At 48.8% G+C, this 21,640-nt stretch overlaps 1 protein-coding gene across 1 annotated transcript; it reads right to left on the bottom strand.

Annotated features, from left to right (window-relative positions):
• Positions 1 to 1,520: 1,520 nt before the first annotated feature.
• Positions 1,521 to 21,331, bottom strand: LOC124973471 (butyrophilin subfamily 1 member A1-like). Its single transcript, XM_047537389.1, has 7 exons — positions 21,025 to 21,331; positions 15,814 to 16,095; positions 13,619 to 13,735; positions 3,880 to 3,900; positions 3,765 to 3,791; positions 3,635 to 3,661; positions 1,521 to 2,444 (listed from the first exon to the last, which is right to left on the bottom strand). Exons 1-7 carry the CDS (start codon positions 21,329 to 21,331, stop codon positions 1,894 to 1,896), a joined length of 1,332 nt encoding a protein of 443 aa, XP_047393345.1. The 3' UTR covers positions 1,521 to 1,893.
• Positions 21,332 to 21,640: the final 309 nt, after the last annotated feature.

Raw genomic sequence — 21,640 nt, forward strand, 5'->3', positions numbered from 1 at the left:
AGCAGCCACCTTGGAGGACAGTGCCCAGCTCTGTACCACCAGGACCTCCAGGGAGCAGGTGCCGACTCTGCCCTGGGTTCAGATCATCACCCACCCTGCACCTGGGGAGCACTCCCCTCTCCAACGCTCCCTCCTCCCCCCCAGGCGGCCCTCCCCCTGTGCACACCACCACCTGGGCTTTTCTTGGGCACAGGCTGGTCGCCTTCCAAGAATCCCACACGAGGCCATGTGCAGTCTTCCCACACCCTGATTCTGACACCCAGAACTGCGTCTCTGATAACCCCACATCTGGCTGAATGTGTCAGGGTTTCCCATTCCAAATGCCAAATTGTGATTCATCTTGAGAACGGATCATAATGGATTCACACATTGCCCACGTAGGAGGTGTTTGTGTTGGTCCTGGTTTTTAGATACTGTTATAAGGCTGCTGGAGGTTTGGGGACCACTTCTGTGTTCATGTGCTTTCCCTTCTCTGCACATGTACCTTGGCATGGAGATGCAGATCACAGGATGCTTCTCTGGTTACATTCATGGGAATCTGCCTCCAACCTTCCCTGGGCGCTGAGTGATTCCGCTCTCCAACCTGCAGTGTGTGAGAGTTCTGATTTCTCTCTGACCTCCCTGGGGTTTTGCTACCACCTCAGTTAGTCTGTGTGTGACTCTTGGTTCACACTGAGCTTCATCTCCTGGACTGTGGAGGCAGGTGGCTTGGTGTGTTTCTCAGAGTCTCAGTTTATGCAGCTGCGTGACTTCAGGGGACAGGGGCAGTCCTGAAACTGACACCACCGCTGTGGTGACCATGGTCTTTAACCTAGTTTTCAAGCTCAGGTTGAGCACTACCACAGAATCTACACAATGTGTATAAAACTCAGTCCAGGGATAACAGAGAATGGAGCATGGCTTCCTGGACCTGGAGCAATCAGTGGGTATTGAGTATGTCAAGGGGTACCCACTTCATATAGGAAGGTGAACAGCTTCTGCTTATTTAATTCACTGCATGTGTCTGTTAATGAAAGTGACTGTGATAAAAATTACATGATAGTCATATACATCCAATATTGTAGAACATGAATGACATAACATTTGTCAATTAAATATATATAAAAATTGATAATGAGGAGAAGGAAGTATGCTGTGGAATGTTGGGACCTAGGAGGGGCTTGTATGATGGTTCCTGCATGAAAACATCATAGATTCCAGGGTGTCAGTTGCTCCTGGATCCACATTTATTCAAGTCAAGGCTGTGAGTTTAAATCTGTGTTCTGAACAGGGCATGGTGGTGCATACTTGTTATGCCAGTGGCTGGGGAGGCTGAGGCAGGAGGATCGGGAGTTCAAAGTCAGCCTCAGCCACAAGGAGGCACTAAGCAACTCAGTGAGACCGTCTCTAAAGAAAATACAATAAAGGGCTGAGGGATGTGGCTCACTTGTTAAGTGCCCTTGAGGTCAATCCCTGCTACACCTTCCTCCTAAAAAAAAAAAAAAAAAAAAAAAAAAAAAAAAAAAAAAACTGTGGTCAAGTCACTGATTTTGGTTCAAAGACAATTGTGGAAATAGGCAGCACTTGGTGTTTAGCTCTGAAGAACCAACAACTCATTAGTTAAAGTAAATTACTCTGAATGAGCTGTATGGTATGGTGAGAAACATACAAGAGATATTTGTTGAGAAATGATGCATATCACTTTCAGCATCGAATCTAGCTAGGATAGCAGAGTTTATTGAGAAGTGAAACTGGCCCTGTGCACAGGACCCCTCTTAGTCCCCAGAGCACTGGGAGCACCCAGGGCCCTCCAGGTATCCTCACACCCCAAACCAGCATCATCCTGGCTAGGGAATGGCCACTGCTATCATGGTCTATGAGGATGACCCCTGGGGAATGTGTCTCCACTCTGCTCTAGTCAGAATCAGAAGCATTTGTCACCTTGAGGATGGTTAAGCCCAGAGTGTTTCCCACGGTAAGAGGTCCAGGGTAGAAATACGGCCTCAGGGGCTGGGTGAACTTGCCTTTGAGTGTAAAGAGAATGGTAAGTTCTATCACATCATAGAAAGAGATCAAACCATCTTCATATTGCAAAAAAATCCCAACTACTTCAGGTGCTACTGGAACATTGATGTTATAAGAGTGCATTGAAAGGGCCTTGTACTGACCATTCTTCAGGGAGAGGGTCCAGAAACCATCCTCAGGACAAGAGCCCTTGTAAGCTTTCCCTCTGTCTACTGAATCCAAGCAGAGGCCTATATTCCACCTATTCGTTCCCTCTATTTTAACCTCCCAGTAGTGACAGCCGCTTGAGAAGCTGTTCTGACCCAGCACAAATGGCATTAGAGTAAATCGTCCAGGACTCTCAGGAACGTTTTGATTCATAGACAGAGAATGAACATGCTTCCCATCAGGTGACACATAGAGGGAGGGATGAGCAGTGTCCTCATCCAGTGTGACATCCACTGCAGAGGAAAGGAGATCAGTTACTTGTGAGCAATAAGAAGAGACCCTTCACCTTCTATGTGAGGAGTCAAAGGAGGGAAGAGGAACAAGACCCATATGTTCACAGACCCTGTTCATAAACATGGAGACAAAATAAAACCCCTCTGCCAAAACGCTGGACACCCTCCCACATGCAGATCTGAAACTCCTGTCCCACTGGACAGGACCTCCAGACCACTCCATCTGGGAACTCCTTTCTGTTGTCACCTCCGAGCGTCCAAGGCCTCCCCTGGTGGGAGCTGGATGGGACATGGAAACCCCTTGGGAAAGGTCTTCATCAATGTTCTGACCCTCAGAAGGTCTCCTGGTATCAGCCCCAGGAACACCAGGCCCTCCATGGACACAGAGAACACACAGCAGAAGGTCCAGGAGGGTCGAGGAGACAATCCTCCTGCTCAGCTCAGAGGCAGAAGCTCAGCAGTGTGTTCAGAGGGCAGGAAAGTGGCCAGTGCAGCAGGAGGAGGGAGAGGAAGCAGCGCAGCTGGGAGGCAGCCAGGAGGGCGGTGCAGGACCTTGCAGGCCCAGGAGGCCACTGCCAGCTGTGGTGTTTATGGAGCCAGGATGGGAAGAAAGCAGAGGGTTCAGATGAGGAAGGAGGACTCACAACTACCTAATGAGGCCTTTGTGGAAAGGGAGAAGGAGGTAGGGTAACAGCCCAGTGGAGAGACTGGATTGACGGAGATGCTGTTCACTTCATTGTTAAGAGACTAAGGAGAAAGAAGGTGCGTGTTCCTGTTGGTGAGATGACCAGATGGACCTGGGGGCTTGGAGTTTGAAGGGAGGGGAGAGAGAAGAGGCCTAAGCCCACCCTTCAGCATCACTCTGGAGAGCCCTGTGGGGTGTGGGAGGAGGATGGGGCAGCTGCTCCTCACTGACCAGAGCCTGCCTGTCAGGGTTGGGAGAGCCCCTGTGTGTGGGCCGCCCAGAGTCCCTGCCTGCACCTATGGCAGTCTGACCAGACCACCTCTCCCCAGAGGACTGGGTCTCCACCCACGTAGGTCCCAACATGCAGCATCTCAGGATTTTCTTTGCCCACTTGTATCCCCTGGATTGTTTGGGAAGAAATTTTTCTTGCACAATAAAATCCTGGAGAGGTTAGAGGGCAGACATGAGGCCATTCTGTGGCCACACCTTTTCTCTGTGCACCTACCTGCAAATCTTCGCGCTTTCTTCAGACCTGCAATGAGATGAACACATTCAATGTTAGTGGAATGACTGGGCATGCACTTTGAAGATAATGGTTGTGGTGTATCAGTGGTGTGAATTGTAACTTTACTGACCTTCTATTCCCAGAAATTTTCTTCGTTCTGCAACCAATCAAACAGAGAGATAATTGTTTTGGGGATATGGTGACTGAGTTTCCAATTTAACATGGAAAAAAGATGTAAAACTTACCAAGTTCTTCAATGATTTTCTCTAAAACAACAACAACAAAAAAAGAAGTAAAAAATAGGTTTAAGTAATCATCTAAAATTCAATGAGTTTCATCCTAGGGTTTTACTACATCTTTGCAGGATTCTAGTGAACATTCGAGTCAGATTTTGGACTCTGAGGTGCACAGACTGAAAGGGCTTCCTGTCTAATGTTCCCACACTGGACCCCCAGCTCCTAAGATCCCAAATGTCCATCACAAGTCTACTGTTTCTCAGTGGCCACTGCATTGACTCCGTGTGTCTTCATGGCATTCCTTAGACCACGGCAACTCGTCCTGCACACTCAACAAACACTCTTTTTTTTTGGTATCAGGGATATAATGCAGGGGTGCTTGACCACTGAGCCGCATCCCAGCCCCACCTTTTTTAAATTTTGAGGCAATGCCTTGCTAAGTTGCTTAGGGCCTCACTAAGTGGCTGAGACTGACTTTGAATTTGCAATCCTCCTGCCTCAACCTTCTGAGTCATTAGGAGAACAAATGTGTGCCACCATACCTGGGCAGCAAACACTTATTGAGGACCCCCTTTAGTCCAACCTCTGCCTTCTGCAGTAGGGACATCACCATGAGCAAGACAGCACCTTCCCCCAGAGGGTCATTACAGCCTCTGTCAGTTACAGCTCAATGCCTTGAGCAGAGTGCTACAGAGAAAAACGGAACCTCAGGCTCTCCTGCAGGTTTGGACAGAGGATTTTATCTGTTATTAGAATTACAAATACAAATTTTTAAATAAGCACTGTGTTCATTTTATTGAATCACATGAAAAGACAAATAATCCTATTAAATTTCAGTTACCGAGCTTTAATACTTTAATTTTTAAATAAGTATGAGAATTCTTTTGACTCTCAATGACAAAAAATGATGAAACCATCCTACTTCATCATAATCTCTTTTCTCCATTTTAAAAGTAATATTCAATACTTATCAAGAAAATAAACTCTCTTCCATAGCATCACTGAATTGCTATATAATACTAATTTTTATAAATCATAGAGAATGAAGTAGTTCTTTCTGGTTATTTACTGACTTTTCCCTTTATTTAGATAAAATCGAAGAAAAAAACTATATTTATCATTATGGAAAACAGTAAATAGAAAGAAAATTGATGTGGAGAAAAATGACCTGGGGAGTCACTCAAGTTAAAATGTAAAAAATGCAGTTTTTGAATATAAAAACTGAATACAATACAAAAAATTAAATATGATTCAAGATGGCAGATTGGAGGAAAGTGGCATTTGCTGTTGTTCTGTGACTCGGTATTTAAGCAGCAGAAACTGCTTTTAAGCAATTTTGGTGAAAGAGAGAATTCTGTGAAATTCAATAACTGACAATCAGAGACTCTTAAGATTCAGAAATTTGGGTGCATTGAACAGAGAACGAGAAAGTACATTGTAGGGAAACTGGTTGTGGCATTGGCTGTGGTGCCCGTTCACTGAAGAGGGGACAGGTAATACAACCAGAGAGAGTAACACAGTGGAAAAATTTGGCAGAGAAAAACCTGTAGAACTAAAAGGACCCTGATCTTAGTGGAACCAGAGGCTGCACAGTGAACTGGTATCTAAATAGTGCTCTATGTTTCTCATCTGGCAAGTGAAAGGCTAAGTGGAAGCCATCTGGAGAAGGTCACACTGAAGTTTGGTGCAGGACATCATAATGAATATTGCCATCCTGTCCCAGAAAGCATGTACTGTGTGGTCTATGGTGGACCTAGCAGAATGTGAGTGAAACAGGCACAGAGAAGAGAGTACCCAGCGGGATTCAAGTCAGATATATGGACAGGGGAGAATCTGCTCCTTAGAAAAACCAGACCAAGAGACAGTGAAACTTAGTCCCTACATATAATAACTAAATTCAAACTCCTTTGACACTTGAATACAAGGAATAGATGTGAAAACTCAAACAAACAAATGAGCATACCCCAATAGGAATGGTGAAAAAGGACCTCAGATTCCACCCCTGAACAATCACTTCTAGAGTGAAAATACAGAGAACTAACACAAAGGATATGGACATCACACCCACAGGGGATCTCAATCTATGTCACTCTAGAACACCTTGGGAAAATAAAACTGTCCTCAGTGGCCAAAAATGAGAATGAAAGATAAACCCTTCCCCTGCCTCGCAAGTACAAGGCCCTGGGTTCAATCCCCAGCACCGCAAAAAAAAAAAAAAAAAAAAAAAAAAAAAAAAGATAAACCCTTCCCAACAGATGCATAAAACAATCTCAGGAATGCAAGAAATATGAAGAAAACAAGGTAATATGACACCTCCAAAGTGTATAATTTATCAGCAACTGACTCCAAAGATATTGAAGTGTATGAAATACCAGATAAAAAATCAAAAGGGTGATTATACAAATTGTCAATGGATACTGAAAGAACACAGAAAAATAATTGAATGAATTAAGAAACACTGTAAAGAATATGAATAAAACATTCAGTTAGGTGGTACACACACTGAAAAAGAAATTTTGGAAATGACTCAATAAGTCAAATAAAATGTTCAATTAAAATTCTATCTAATAGAATAGATCAAGCTGAAGATAAGATAACATAATATCAGAACATCACTTTGGGAGACAAAGAGATTGGCTTTGAACATTCATGTATTATTTGAAAAGTGAAAATAAGTAACCATAATCTAAATATACAAGAACAGTTTTACAACATTAGGAGATCAAATTTCAGAATCATAAATGGAAGAGGCTTGCAAGATTCAGGCTAAGGACACAGATAACTTCTTCAAGGAAATAATAACAGAACATTTTTTCAAATCTTGAAAATGAGGTGTTTTTCCAGATACAGGAGACTTTCAAAATCACAAATGGGCAAAAAAGAACCTCTTCATGACACATTATAATTAAAATGTTTAACATGCAGAACAAGAATGCAACTTTAAAAGTACCAAGGGAAAAACATCAGATTAGATTTAGAAACAAGTCAATCAGAATTATTTCAAATCTCTCAGCATAAACTTTAAAACCCAGGAGAGTTTAGATTGATATTTCCAAGTTCTGAAAAAATTAACTGTCCACCAAGATTGCTATATCCAACAGAGCTATCTTTTCAGAATAAAAGAAGAAATGAAATTCTTCAAAGATAAGCAGAAACTGAAAGAATTCATGACTCATACCAGCACTATAGAAAATACTTACAGAACTAATACACAGAAGAAATAAACAAATCTCAGAGCTTACAAATGAATAGATTTCATTTGAAGAGTGGTTAAGCAACTAAGAAACAGGACCAAATTAAACACTGAAAAAATTCAAAATGGCAGCAATTAATAAACATCTCTCTATAATTATATTGAATATCAATGGTCTCAAATCTCTAATTAAATGATGTAGGCTGGCAGATTGAATTTTTTTTAAAAAAAGTAACTGTATGTTGTTTTCAAGAGACTCACCTTACAGGTAAAGACAGTGGCTGAAAGTGAAATAATATAAATTGATATAACATGCAAATGGAATCCAAAAGCAAGCAATAGTAGTCACTCTCATCTCATATTAAACAAAGTAGACTTCAGGTCAAAATTAATCAGAAGAAACAAAGGTCACATCATAGTGGTAAAAAGAACGGTTCAACAAGAAGACATAATCATGGTAAATATTGATGTCCCAAATGTAGGTGCACCTAATTACATAAAACAGAAACTACTTGAAATAAAGACTCAGACAGACCTCAGTGATTGAGATCACAGAATCCATTTTCTCAGGTTGGAAATAGGGTTGGCTTCTTTGTACCACCTCCTCCATCAGCTTCCACTGCACCCTCTGCATTGGATTCCTCACCACAGCCTCTTGATTGTAGTTTCATCACAGGACTCAGAAACGTGTCCTCCCCCTTCCCACCATCTCCACTGCTCTGCTGAGTCTGCCTCAACCATGGAGGAGGACCAGTGAAGGTCCAGTGTCCTCTCTTGGACATACCAAAGGTTCTGTAATGCAGTCTTTTTAAAGCCCAAATATATGCAATAGCCAAATTGCTGAACCAGTCTAGGTATCTTTCAAGAGAAGAAAGGATAAAGAATGTGTACACATGGGGTTTTACTCAGGTGTAGGGAAGAATGAAGTTATGCCATTTGTAGGAAAATAGAACTGGAGAACATCATGGTAAGTGAAATGAGACAGTTTTAGAAAGTCAAGGGTCAAATACTTTCCTGCATATGTAGAAAGGAGAGAGAGAAAAGGGGTAAATAGAGTCACATGAAAATAGAAGAGAGATCATTAGAGCAGAGAATGTGGATGAGGGGAAGAAGGAAGCGAGGGGAAAGGAAATCCTGGGGGCCACAACTGACCAAATTATGTTACATGCATTTACAAAATTACCACAGTGAAAACTACTTTCATGTATGATTTTAATGCACCCATTAAAAATGAAATAAAGCTCAAATCTAATGATCATATTGTTAAACCACTCTCACTCCAAATCCTTTGGTACTTTTGACCACTTGTAGAGTAAATATCAAAATTCCAAAGGTGGCCTACAAGGTGCCTCATGATCCACCCTCTGCCTCTCCCCTCTCATCTCTTCCACTGGTTCTTCCACAGCTCATTGGTTTACAATTCGTTAGTGCTGTTTGAACATCAAACAGAGAGGATCGATGACTATTTCCACTTGCTTACCCACGTGTCTCATTGTAAAATACAACATTTGTACATGAGGTGCTTTAACTGACTTCTAAAGTTTACGTTGCTGAAACAGGCTTCACGTCAGGAATGTTTTCAGGGAACTACCTTAGATTGCTTGTAGATGAACGGTTTCTCCTTCCAGGTCTGATATTTTTTTTTTCTAATGCATTCACCTTCTCCTTCACTGCAGTCAGAATTAATTCTATTCTAGGAAAATGGGTTGTACAGAATCACTGGGAATATGAAGAAATGAAGGCATTTTCAGACTGGGAGCAGTTTGAGGCAGATGCTACCTCCAGCCTGGATGAATTTGTCCTGCAGGTCCCCGGGGGCAGGCTTACACCTGATGAACAGCTTGTCTTGTGGAGGAGGCTCTTTCTGGGCACATACTCTGGATGTGAGTGTGACTTTGACCTGAGACCTGGCAGGGCAGCTCAGAGGACACCAGCTCTCAAGGCTGGGGCCAACCTCAGAACTGTGTCCGGTGTCTGAGGCGAGTGAGACTGTGCACTTGACTTTTGAGATAGTGTTTTTTACATTTTTTCTGAGATTACCACAAATACATCCACATATGTAGCAAGCATGGATAAGCTTCACTTTGGAAAATTGCAGAAGAAGCAGGAGTCTGCTGGAGCAGACTCCTCACTCCGTGGATTTGGCGGCCACCCCAGAACCATCTCACAGTGCAGCTGCACAGGCTGGCAGAGTTAGAGGGCCCAGGAGGCTCCACGGTGCATTGACTTGGCCTTTCCTGCGAGTGTGACGCAGCTTCTGGGGTGGGGCGTGGTGTCCTGTGGCACCCTGTGCAGAGAAGCAGTCCCCAGTGTCACTGCAGAGGCAGTGCAGGGAGGAGCTCTCTGTTCTGAGAACCAGGAAGGGTTTCCTGGTGTCTGCTTTCAATGTGAGCTCTGTCTGAGAGCACAGTGTGCGATGTAAGAAATAAAACCATGTAATACTGTTGGCTCTGATGAAGGGACCCTGGGCCAGGTCACCAGGACCTGTGGTCCCCATGGTGATGGCTCTGACACTGTGGCTAGTGTGCTCTGGAGTTAGGGGTACACCTCACCGAGGGCTATAAATTCAGCCCACTGCCTTTTCTTGGACAACACAATGATCACGTTGAGGAGCTTAGCTATAGACTCATCCTCCCAACTGAGACTGGCTAATATAACATGCCAACCTAACAGACATCACTTTTCTTTGAAACTTCAGCCAAAAGAAAACTAGCAAAGAAAAACAAAAATAAGTTGAGTTAGTGATAATAGAATTGGAACCCATATCAAAAATCCCTTTGCCATGCAAGGGCACCGTTGATGGCAGGGGTCAGGTGACATCGCCATGCCACAGACACTGTGTCGGCACAGTCGTGTGCTGAGCCGGGTAGCTGGAGCAGCCACTGGGAGGAGTGTCAGTCTGGTGACACCTTGTTTTCTATGTGGTGACTTAAATGAGTCAGTCTGTTCTCTCCACAGGCAGGAGTCATGACAGAACTTACACCAAGTCCATCCTACCTCCCAGGGTCCCGGATGTAGCTACAAAACCACCTCCTCTCCCCAGGCCCAGTAACTGCACCGTTGCTACCAAGCTGCAAGCTCTGTGCCAGGGTCCTGACCCGCGTGATCTCTTCAATGCCGACTGTGACCCTCTGTCACAGACAGCATTATGGTGGCTGTCTTACAGAGGCAGAATGTGCCCAGGAGGCTGAACTGTTCTGAGAGGTGGACAAAGCTACTGGCTGGTAGAGACCCTACCTAGACCCAGGTAGTTCTGCGCCAGGGCAGGTGCTTTGAAGACCAGGCGGAACGTCACTTGCTGCCCTCCTTCCTGCGGCACATGAGAATCAGCGACAAATCCATCCATCCACAGCAAGAGGAGCGCTCGGTGACACAGGATTTCTCTTTTACTCCCCCTCTTTTCAGTAAGTGGAGCACACACTACTTAATCTTCCCAATGAACAAGAAAGCCATAGGCGTTGTTGCTTTGGTGACCAAACACTGACAAGCGAATGGTTAAGCATTTACTGACTTTCAACTGTGTGTCTTCTGGTGATCATACGACTAGCCTTCACGAATCCTTTCTGACTTCTTCCCCCAAATTGCACCCTGATCACCTAATCTGTTCTCTACGCTCAGGGAAAGAAAGACATGTTGGAATGTCATTCCAGTCACGACCACCCTTTTCTGAATGAACCTCTGTGCTCTGTCACCGTCTAAATCCTTACCAAGAAGATAAGGTGCTGAGAGTCCTGGTGTCTGCCTTGGGGGCCTCTGAGTCTGTCCCCTGTCTACTGTGATTCTCTCCTGATAGAACCTGGGGCTCGGCCACTCCAGAGCTCCGGGGCTTCCTTCCCTCGCATGTCCTGGTACTCCCCGCTGGCCCCAGCCCTGATCTTACCTCTGAGCTAGGCTCAGGGTCAGCTCCTCAGCAGTGCCACAGCCTGGTGACAAGGCCCAGCCTCACGCCTGAGTGCTCACGGCCCCACCTAAGCAGCCAGAGAGTGGTCTCCTTCATCACTGGTCAGCGAGCATACGGAACAGGCGGTCTGTGCTACGCGTGCTGAGCAACCACCTTTCACCCAGTAGACGTGCACAAGCTCAGGGGCTCCCTCCTCATTCAGGAAAACCAGCCTGTCGAAATATGTTAGCTCCTTCTACCCAGTGTTTGGATCACAGAGACACATGCAGTGGCATGTGGACTCTGGTGTTCTCATGAAAATAAAAGATCAAGAGCCAGGCGATGATTTTAAAGGTTCAACACTGCCTGTCCCACCTAAGTATCTCTCACCATTCACTCAGTCGATTGCTTCTGTGCAAACAATCAGCAGCCACAACACAAGCCTGATGGAGAGCACCCTGCTCTCCCTAGCAAAGAAGGCCCATCTCCCCACTCATCCCCATGGACGAAGGAGCCCGAGGCCCAGGCTCGACAGGCCAGCTCAGGAGCTGGAGAGAGGACACCAGGTTTCTGAATGAAATATTACGGCGCAAACTGGAAGACACCTTTTCATTGTCAAATGTGTTTACTTGGAAATAGAATGGGATAGTTAATAGGATCCCTTCTCTTTTCGAGTTTTGGCTGAAGTCCCGAAGCAGAGAAACTAGGTATCAAGATCAATAAATTCTACACATTGTTCTCTGGATTTTCAAAGAGTTGTATAAAACTGACCTGGATATTTTGGTGCAGCACCAGAGTATTTAGGGCAAGATTTTACAAGTGACACAAAGAATTAATAATTCCATTTTATAAATAGAACGATTTATAAGTGAAGACTTCCTTAAGGGACAGATGTTCCCTGACAGAGGACTGGGGTGGTGACTGCTTCACCCTCCCTTGGGCAGATGAGCAGGGCGCCTCTTGAAAGCCAAGCAAGGTGGACTGTATTTCAGCAATCCTAAAAACGTGTGGCCAGAGCATCAAAGCTCCTCTGGTTTCCTGATCCCACCTTAGAACGTCCCCAAGCCTCACCTGCCCAGCTGTCAACAGCCTCAGTGCAGCTCATGTAATCTGAGCCCCAGGCTCATTTGCCATCTGCAATGGGCTCCCTGTGGGCTCCACCAGTTGGGCTTCCCGGGTGCTTCCTCTGGACACCTCGAAGCTTCTCCAGGCTGGAGTTGCTTGCCACAGGTTTCAGAAGCCCTTCCACGACTTTTAAAGCACATAAGTATCTAGTATGTTTCAGGGACTCGGCCCAATTCATATAAATAAGAACTCTGCCAAACTCGCATCCATAAGATTCGTCTCAATGTGACTGTATGACAGCCGTGCTGGCCTTGGGGATGGTTTATGAGCCACCTGAAACCCAGGGGGTTTAGGAATAGCAGACTCCCTAGCTCTCAATTAGCACTTTAAATGAGCTTCCCTCAGACCCCGCTCTCCCATGGAATGGGGTGCTGTGGTCCCACCCACATAACGTAGCCCTCACCCTCCACCCGGGCCAGCCACTCCTCTTAGCTACCATGATTCCCTGGTTCCTCTTGATCAGAAAGCTTCAGACAGCACAAGGAGATTTCAGACTGGAAAGGCAAGACCTGCTGTACGGGAGGGTGTCTATGTGCTTAGAAACCTAAAGGATCAATCTGGTATGCAGGGCATTTGGTGGGCTCCTGCGTGTTCCCCTAATGTCCATTCCATTTATGTCCCCATGGGAGGACTGAATACCTCAGGATATTCAGGTCTTAAGACCCCTCCTCCTGTCCTTTCTCCTGCAGTCATGTGTAGCCTGGCTGGGTGTCCATGGCAGGTGCATTAGGCAGCCCTGGCCATAGCTCTCACCTGGACTCTTTGTCCCAGAGAAGGCCAACCCAAGGCATGAGGTACAGGTCAGTATAAGATTGCCTCAGAGAGGAGAGATTTTGTGACAATTAGTGTCATGTGACCTTTAATCTATAGACCCCCCAGAGCAAACAGAACGCATGATTCTCTTGACAAGTATAACCTGGAAAACACACACACACAAATGTAGAGAAAGGAAGGAGAAGGGCTAGTTAGAATCATTCTATCACAAACAGGAGCCGTGCCCAGGTCAGTGGGGAGGCCACTGGGATCAGAAGTGAAGAAGGAAGGGGAGCTGTTATGTGGTTCAGAGGTGGGGCTGGCCCACCACGCCCCAGCCCCTGGGTCCAATCTGCAGATCCACAACAAGGAAAAGAATAAAGACAGAGGGCAGATGGTGGGTGACAGACGGCAGGTGGTGGATGCCGGGTGGTGGATGGCGGATGGCCCCTCTCGTCCCTGCACAGTTCCCTGCCACGTGCCATGGACACAGGGAGGATGTGTACCCGGTCCTTGGGAGCACTCAGAACCCTCCCTAATAAGCACCTGACTTCTATCCTGCATGGAAAGCAGGTTTTCTAAAAGTTATCAGGAAAAAAATGGCTCAAGAAAGGGGAAAGTGAGTACAAAGGCCAACTGATGGTCAGCTTTGACACCAGAGAGAGGTCAGTGGAATAACTGATGCACCATGACTTTCCTAGTCAATTTTTAATCATAAAAATTCCTAAGTAGAGTTATGATTTACGTGTAGCTCTAGTTCCTCACAAATGGAGTCAGCCCCACTCCTTCCCACTCACCTTTGGCTTTCCTGGTTCTCAGGAGGACAACACCAGTGACCACCATGCAGACAGCCAAGAGGCTAAAGAGCAGAGCCAGTACCACTGTCCAGGTGCTGACCCTCGGGAACAGGCCACCTGGAAAACAGGACCATGGCGCTGAGGTCCAGCCTGAGGCAGGGGACCTGGCTGCGTGGAGGAGTCCTGCCTCCTCCCCAGGAGACATCACAGGCAGGCAGAGATGCCAAGCCTCACCAGCCCTCCCAGCACCCCTAGGACCTCCTCTTCCTGCCTCCTCCCAGTCTGGGAGTCCCAGAACAGACGTCCACACTAGGCAGCTGTCTGGACACACTGAAGGTAGGAAAGTACTGCAGCAGACACCGTGTGCCTACCTCCAGAGGTCACCAAAGCCACAGGACCTGTGTGACACCAGAGCTCCTACAGTAAGTCCCAGGTGCAGATGCCTAGCATCCCTACTTCCACCTGCCCTCCCTCCTGAGTCCTCAGTGCCTCCATCATGGACCTGCTGTCCAGGTGTCCTCCACATCACGTGGCTGTGGCTGTAAGGCCAGGCTACGCCTAAGGTCACCTGGAGTTCTTCTCAGATGATAGCAGGAACTGTGAGGGATCAGCTCCTGAACCAGGCACATCTCCTGGTCCAGGTCGGTCCCAGAGATGGGTCCCAGCTGGGATGGGGGATGAAGGAGGTCAGTAACAGAGGCTGTGAGGCCAGCGCTCCTCTGCAGAGTAATTCTCCTGAGCCTCACTGCAGACCTCCTCTTTCAGACACTTCAGCAACTGGCCAGGAAATCGCCACTTAGTGGAGCTGGTTGCCAGGTCATGAGTTACCGTTCAGCTGACCAGATGGCCCGCCACTCATGTGAAGAAGGCCCTTGGCCCATGTCGGGGCCTCAGGTGGACCCCAAGGTCTTCCTGCCTCAGGTCCTGAGAGTTGCTCAGCTGCACTGTGCTCAGTCCCCTCTCTCTCAGTTTTCTCTACTCCTTTCTTCCCTGTCCAAGTCTAAGGAGGGGTCAGTTAAATTTACCTCCTAGAGCTTTGTATCTCCAAGGTTGACAATTAGGGAAAGAAAAGAAAAAGAACCCTCTATCCTCTGATTGTGTTCTTAACTTTTCAAATTCCCAACCTCATTCCAGGTCTCTCTTTCCTGCGATCTAGAACACAGGGGCCCTCACCAAGGAAGAAGGGGAAAACGGCCCTGGTATTGCTGATGGAATCCTGCAGACTTTCCCTCACACACCCACCATGCGCTCTGTGCTTGGGATCAAGTGTCTGCTGCGCAGTGGGGAGTGCAAGGCCTGAGAGAGCGCATCCCAGGGGCTCACACTCAACCTGAGAGGATGGCACAGGCAATCCAGGGTCACGAGGAGCAGTCAGAGGGATGCATGGTGCACATGGGGTCCGGTGGGCTTGCGGGAAAACAGGGCTCCTGGGTTAGGACTTGAGGGACCAGCGGGAAATGCCAATTGAGGGAAAATAGAAGGAGCGTGGCCTCCAGTGTCCATGGGCACCAGAAGGGGGGTATGTCCAGGGCTGATGTCGGGTACTAGCAAGTGGGAGGGAAAGGAAGGAAGGGTGGGGGTGAGCTCAGGAGAAGGCCTGAGAGCATCCTGGAGCACAGGCTGGACACTGCTCCCTGACCGGGAAAGAGGAGCGTGGGAACCAGACTGTTCCCTGGACAGCCCCTCTGGCCATGTGGAGGGTGGACTGGGTGCTGGGTCCTCTCTTCCTGTGAATGGAATTGCATCATTAACCCTCATGATAACCCTGTGAGGGACACTATTATTAACGTTTTTAGTCGATGGAAACGGCACAAAAAGGTCTCCGTGTGCCAAGGTCACAGAAGTGCTGTGTCCAGCACTTTAGGTCATTTGTGAAGGTGGGAGAAGTTCAATTGTTATGTGTGGACAAGCCTGGGAAGTGGGATTGGGGACGGTTCCCAGGGATGTTGACAGAGTCCTCTCCACCCTCCTTCCCTGGAGCACTTGGCATGTCCACTTCTACCATGGGAAATGATGACTTTGTAGACCCCACCAGGAGGACCCAGGGGGAAGTGGGTTCATGTGAGGAGCTCTCCTCTCTGGAATGACAAAGGCACCCACTGGACACTCATCAGGGTCTGTGTCAGGTCCTCTGCTCATCTCTGCTCCTTGACCAGCACTGGGACCTCTGGACGAGCAACTAGGAGGGAACTGACCTGCCATGGACACGTGGGCCTCCTTCTCCTCATTGAAGACAGGGTTCCTGATGGAGCAAGACACGTGTCCTCTGGAGCTCTCCCCAAGTGTGAGAGAGGACTCCACACGGAACAGGCCGTCTGCTTCTACTGTCTTCGTCTCAGAGGCAGGTTCCAGGTGGAGTCCTCCAGGGCCACTCCACTGCACCTCTGGCCCCGGGTACCACCCTCGGGACATGCAGGTCAGCTTAATGTTCCCGCTGGGACCAGGTTCAAAATGAATACGAGGAGCCATGCCTGAGGCTGGGAATGAGAGGGAGAGAGAGATGCATCAGGAGGTCAGTGCCTCTGCTGCCCCCAGGCCAGTGGACGAGGGCTTACAGGTCAACCAGCAGGAGCCTGAACTCTCCTACTTGTGAACATTGGAGAATAAAAGTACTGACTCCACAATCAATTCTTGTTATGTAGTCCTGAAAAGCACTGAACTCTCTAATCCAGTGAGTGGTCAAGTGGTCAGTCGCCATCTGGACCATGTCCTTCCCTTTCCATGGAGCTCCCCACTCATCCTCTTCTCATGCTCAGGACAGTGGGTGAAACCCTCCCTCCACCAGTGTGGCTGAGCTCTGAGGAGCACACGTGGACTAGAGCCTCCTGTGGCATCTGCCCCCGACACCCATTCACCTCCTCTGCTCAGGCCTCCTGCACAAACCCTCCTGGGGCATGTCCATGCCATCGACAGAGCTGTGCTTGGTGAGGTCACTCGGCAGGTGGTTTGGGACTGGCATTGGTGTGTTATTTAGCAGGGGTTCAGCTGCAGCTGGGTGGCCACGTGCACAGGTAGTTGCCCTACCTGGGCAGCACCGTTCTGAGGTAATGAACTTCTTAGCTGGGGAAGTGTCTGCCCAGCTGGGGACCATGTGTCCACCCTCTGTGCTAAGGAGAGGCCTTCAGATGCTGATGGAAGTCTGACGGGAACTACCATGAGCTTCCTGTAGATGTCCTTGATGGCAGGGGGCATGCTTCATCCTCAAGCTCTCTCCATCTTCTGACTTAGGCACAGGGATGCCTTTGAGATAGCTACCGCCCTGAGATCAAGGCTACCTATGCTACAGGAATAACAGCCTCAGGATGATTGACGTGCTCACCTGATGAGTACCCCTCTCCTCTTGCCCTGTCTCTTTCTCTGCAGACCTCTTTGGAGAAATGGCTCGGGATGAAGCACAGTAACATGCATTTTCATAGGGATTGAACACTTTTATCTCAGTTAAAACAGTCTGAAGAGAGAGACAGAGCATCAGGCTTTGTATGATCTTAGGTCTGATATGGGATCTGAGAAAGTAGAAGGTAAAGCAAGGAGATGCAAAGGTTGAGTCTGGGAGATGAGAAGAGCAAAAGAAGGACAGCTTGCTGACGGTGTGCTGCTGTCCTCACTGGGAAGATTAAGGCCCCTTACAAGGACAAGACTCTGGGGCTCCCTGCACAGTCTGTGTCTCCAGGGAACTCTTCCTGACCCTGGCCAGCTTCCTTCCTGTAGGAGGGAGGGAACAGATGAAGAAATGCGTGGTAGAAACCACACAGCCTGGAAAAGGACAGGACAACCCAAAGCCATGGGTGGGGAGGATCCAGGGCCCTGTCTGGGACTGACCTCTGCCCTGAGGCCAGCACACATTGGGCCTCCTCTGTGAAGAGCCTGGCACTGCATTGCTCTCTGTGTGGGCAGTTGGTGCAGGTAGATCTGACTCAGGGAAAACACCCCAGGAGTCCAGGAAGCCCCATGGCCACTGCTGGCCTGCAGGAGAGGAGAAGGTTGGCTCAGTACAGTTCTCAGTGTTTCTGGTGGAGTGCAAACTGCAAAGACAGCAGTAACTTTACCACCACACTCCAGAACTCAGAAAGCAGCCTTCCTGGAAATCACGGAAACATGAGCTCCTGAATGCAAGGACCAGAGGAATCTTTCCTTTGAAAAAACCTATTGATTCTTCAAGGTTACTTGTTATTGCAATATTCATATCCAGTCTTGCATTGTAGCAGAAAAGATGCATCAGCAATTGCCTGCAAAGTTGAGAACACCTCATTCTGGAACTCAGAATCCAACTCATTGATGTGCTATCAGTTTCCATCTGTGCACATTGCACTAAGCCTGGGTGTAAAATCTGGGACATTTACACAGTGCTTACCAATCAACCTGGGCCTGGGATGCATGTGGGGTGCTGCACAGGCAAACAGTGCTCACCACAAAGTTTGACACAGATTTTATTTTGCTTTAATTTTTTGTTTGCATCCTTAAAACATTAAAATTCTTTAATTTTTTGTTTGGAAAAACACCTGCTTTTTCCTCTCTGCTTTGGAGAAGTTAGAGAGTTGGTATGTCTGAAAATGTTTCCTTCCATGGATTCATGGGATTAAAAAGTATTAGGGACCCACTATTGAAGTTCAGAACACACTCACGTGCAAGCATGAGGCCCACCCACTAGCTTCAAGGAGTCAGCTGTGTGTTTGCAAGGAATCTGGGAACAGAGTGGGTCAGTTCTGGGAAGTGCTCTCTGCTGATAGAATCCACCTCCCAGAAGAGAAGCATCTGGGATCAGGCAAATCCTGCCGTCCAGGGAAAGGAAGGATATTTCTCTTTGGAGAAACAGCTGTACCAACTGGCTCTCAAATTCATAGCCCCTGATGAGGCTTCACCAAAGCTTTAGGAGCATCTGAAGTACCTCTAGAAGTAGATGTCTCCTGCCTGGTTTTGTCTGAAATCATCCCACAGACAAAACTCTGCCCAGAAGGTGAGGCCGAGCCACTGTACGAGCCCAGCTGGGCTCACTCCTGTAGCTCTGGGAGGGCCTGTCTGTACCTGCAGGAGGCTCTCCATGCACAGAGCTGGACGTGGCCTCCTGCAGGAGGCTCTCCATGCACAGGGCTGGGCGTGGCCTCCTGCAGGAGGTTCCCCACTACACAGGGCTGGCTGTGGCCTCCTGCAGGAGGATCTCCATGCACAGGGCTGGCTCTTGGCCTCCTACAGGAGGCTGTCCATGCACAGTGCTGGCTGTGGCCTCCTGCAGGAGGATCTCCATGTGCAGGGCTGGCTCTTGGCCTCCTGCAGGAGGCTGTCCATGCACAGTGCTGGCTGTGGCCTCCTGCAGGAGGATCTCCATGTGCAGGGCTGGCTCTTGGCCTCCTGCAGGAGGCTGTCCATGCACACTGCTGGCTGTGGCCTCCTGCAGGAGGATCTCCATGCTCAGGGCTGGCTCTTGGCCTCCTGCAGGAGGCTGTCCATGCACAGTGCTGGCTGTGGCCTCCTGCAGGAGGATCTCCATGTGCAGGGCTGGCTCTTGGCCTCCTGCAGGAGGCTGTCCATGCACAGTGCTGGCTGTGGCCTCCTGCAGGAGGATCTCCATGTGCAGGGCTAGCTCTTGGCCTCCTACAGGAGGCTGTCCATGCACACTGCTGGCTGTGGCCTCCTGCAGGAGGATCTCCATGCTCAGGGCTGGCTCTTGGCCTCCTGCAGGAGGCTGTCCATGCACAGGGCTGGCTCTTGGCCTCCTACAGGAGGCTGTCCATGCGCAGGGCTGGCTCTTGGCCTCCTGCAGGAGGATCTCCATGCACAGGGCTGGCTCTTGGCCTCCTGCAGGAGGCTGTCCATGAACAGGGCTGGCTCCTGCAATAAGAAATCAAAGGACGACCAGCAAGCCTGATGAAAGGCGGAAGCTTCCTCCAGACCCAGATGGGGTCACTGTCCTCTCTGACTCTGTAGAGATTCTACTAGTGGATGTATAAAGGGTCTGGTTGGCAGAAACTTTAGCACAAACTGTTGTTTCAAACTTGCCAGCAAGTCACTTTTCAGTATTTGCCTACAATCTGAGAAGAATCAGAAAAGTGCCTGCCATTTATTGCACGAAGTCCTTCTAATGTAACTAGGCCAACCAGAATCTCTGCGATGGACAGACTCTTCTCCCTATCACCTTGAGTTTCTGGATTGTCATTGAATGGCAGACACGGATATTTGCACACAGGTCACAGGGTCTGGAGGAAAGCTTTCCTGCTCTGCAAGGTTAGGAGTGCTTGCTCTTTGTGACGGACCAGGCTGGTTTCTCCTAAGGTCCATTTAAAGGAGGAGAGAGAGAAACTCCTCCAGCAGGTCAGCACAAGGCCCTGTGGTGGTGATGATGGAGGCTGAGTCAGGCTCAGTTTATGTTTTAACAAGAAACTGTCCTTACTCTTTCAGCCCATCCTGACAGGAGTTTCTGGGGTCACTGTTTGCACAGATAGGGGATGTAAGAGCTTCAACTTATGCCGCGATGTGAGCAAAGATGTCAGAGGACAGGTGTCCAAGTCTGTTACCATCTCTAGGGGTGCTGGGATTATTGCCTCTGTTCAGCAAAAAAATTGCAGGGCAGGATACAGAGAGAGCAAGCACAGCAGGTTGATTTCAAGAGCAACCGAGATACAGGGGTAGACCTCTCCAAGGAGAAGGGCCCAGAGCTGGGACTCCAGGGGGGAGTTTGGCCTGCTCTTTTTAGGTCTCTGGAACTTCCTGCTGCCCTTGTCTCCTGCCCTGCCCAGGCTCTCCTCACTATGACTGATTGGTGCCCCTGTGTCCATATGTCTGCTTTCACGTTTCTACTGGATCCCCACTTAGCAGCAGGAGTCCAGAAGTATCCGTCTGAAGGGTCCCCTGCTTGTATCCATGAGCGCTTTCCTCAGCCAGGAAGCTGCCCTTATCAGCCGACCCTCTCCCTGCTCCTTAGTTTCCACCCTGCCCCCACCTCCTCACTCGCCATCCTGCCCTGACTGCCTACGCGCCTTCCACATCTCCCTCAAGACCATATTCCAGCCAAAAGGGCCCATTCGGTGTGTCCAGGGGTGAGGTGCAGAACCCTGGGCCTGAGGCTGGGCTGATCACATTCTCTCCACCTCCAGCGAGCTCCTCCCGTGCTTCTGAAGTAAGAGTAACATCTCCAGACTGAGACGTGTTTCTGGGGCTCTGGGCGGGCCCCACTGAGACGCCCTGTGGCACCTGCCCTTCCTCGGTGGTGTTGGAAGGAAAAGAGAAGTCAGTGTACGTCCATCAAAACATGAGTCAGTGGGAAGACGCCCTAGATGAGTCTCAACCCCGGCGTTCTGGCATTCCGCCACAGTGTGCTAGGGACGTGGCCATCTGCCCTTGCACACTGTAGTGTACTGATTGGACGGAAATGTGCCACCAACCACCAGACAGCTTTCAGGCCAGAGGCTCACCTGTGACTATCACGTGGAACTGTGCTTCTCTGTAGCCTGTGGAGCTTGCAAACGAACACCTGTAGTCCCCTCCATCTGCAGGGAGGATGGGGTGGAGCCTCAGGGCCACCTGCCCGCTGGTGATGTTCTCCCTCAGGAGTTCCGTCCTCCCGTGGTACTCAGGCCGCTGCTGCTCCAGGTAGTCCTGGGAGTCCCTGTAGTAGTGCACCAGGCCAGAGTCGTTGCTGTGGAACCACCTGATCTCCATGTGCTGGGCATCCGTAGAGGGGCTGAGGTGGCAGGGGAACACGGCCTCTGCTCCCACCATGGCGATGACTGGTGAGCGAGGTCCCGTGACCTGGAATTGCCCTGGAAAGAAGGAAGATACAGCATCGTGGCCGAGGGCTGGGTGGTGTGACTGTGGGGGTCTGATGGGAGCAGCGGGCCAGCTCCATCAGCACCATGGGCTGTGTCTGACTGTCGAGCAGACCTAACACCAGAACGCCAGGTACACTGTCAGTATAAAAAGTCACAACTACACACGGAGCCCTTATGCAATGATCAGAGGATCCAAACCAAGATTCCGTGGCTTCCCATTGCCTAGAGTTGGAAAGCAAATGGAAAGGAATCACTGAGG

This window comes from Sciurus carolinensis, assembly GCF_902686445.1.
Source record: "Sciurus carolinensis chromosome 19 unlocalized genomic scaffold, mSciCar1.2 SUPER_34, whole genome shotgun sequence".
NCBI lineage: Eukaryota > Metazoa > Chordata > Mammalia > Rodentia > Sciuridae > Sciurus > Sciurus carolinensis.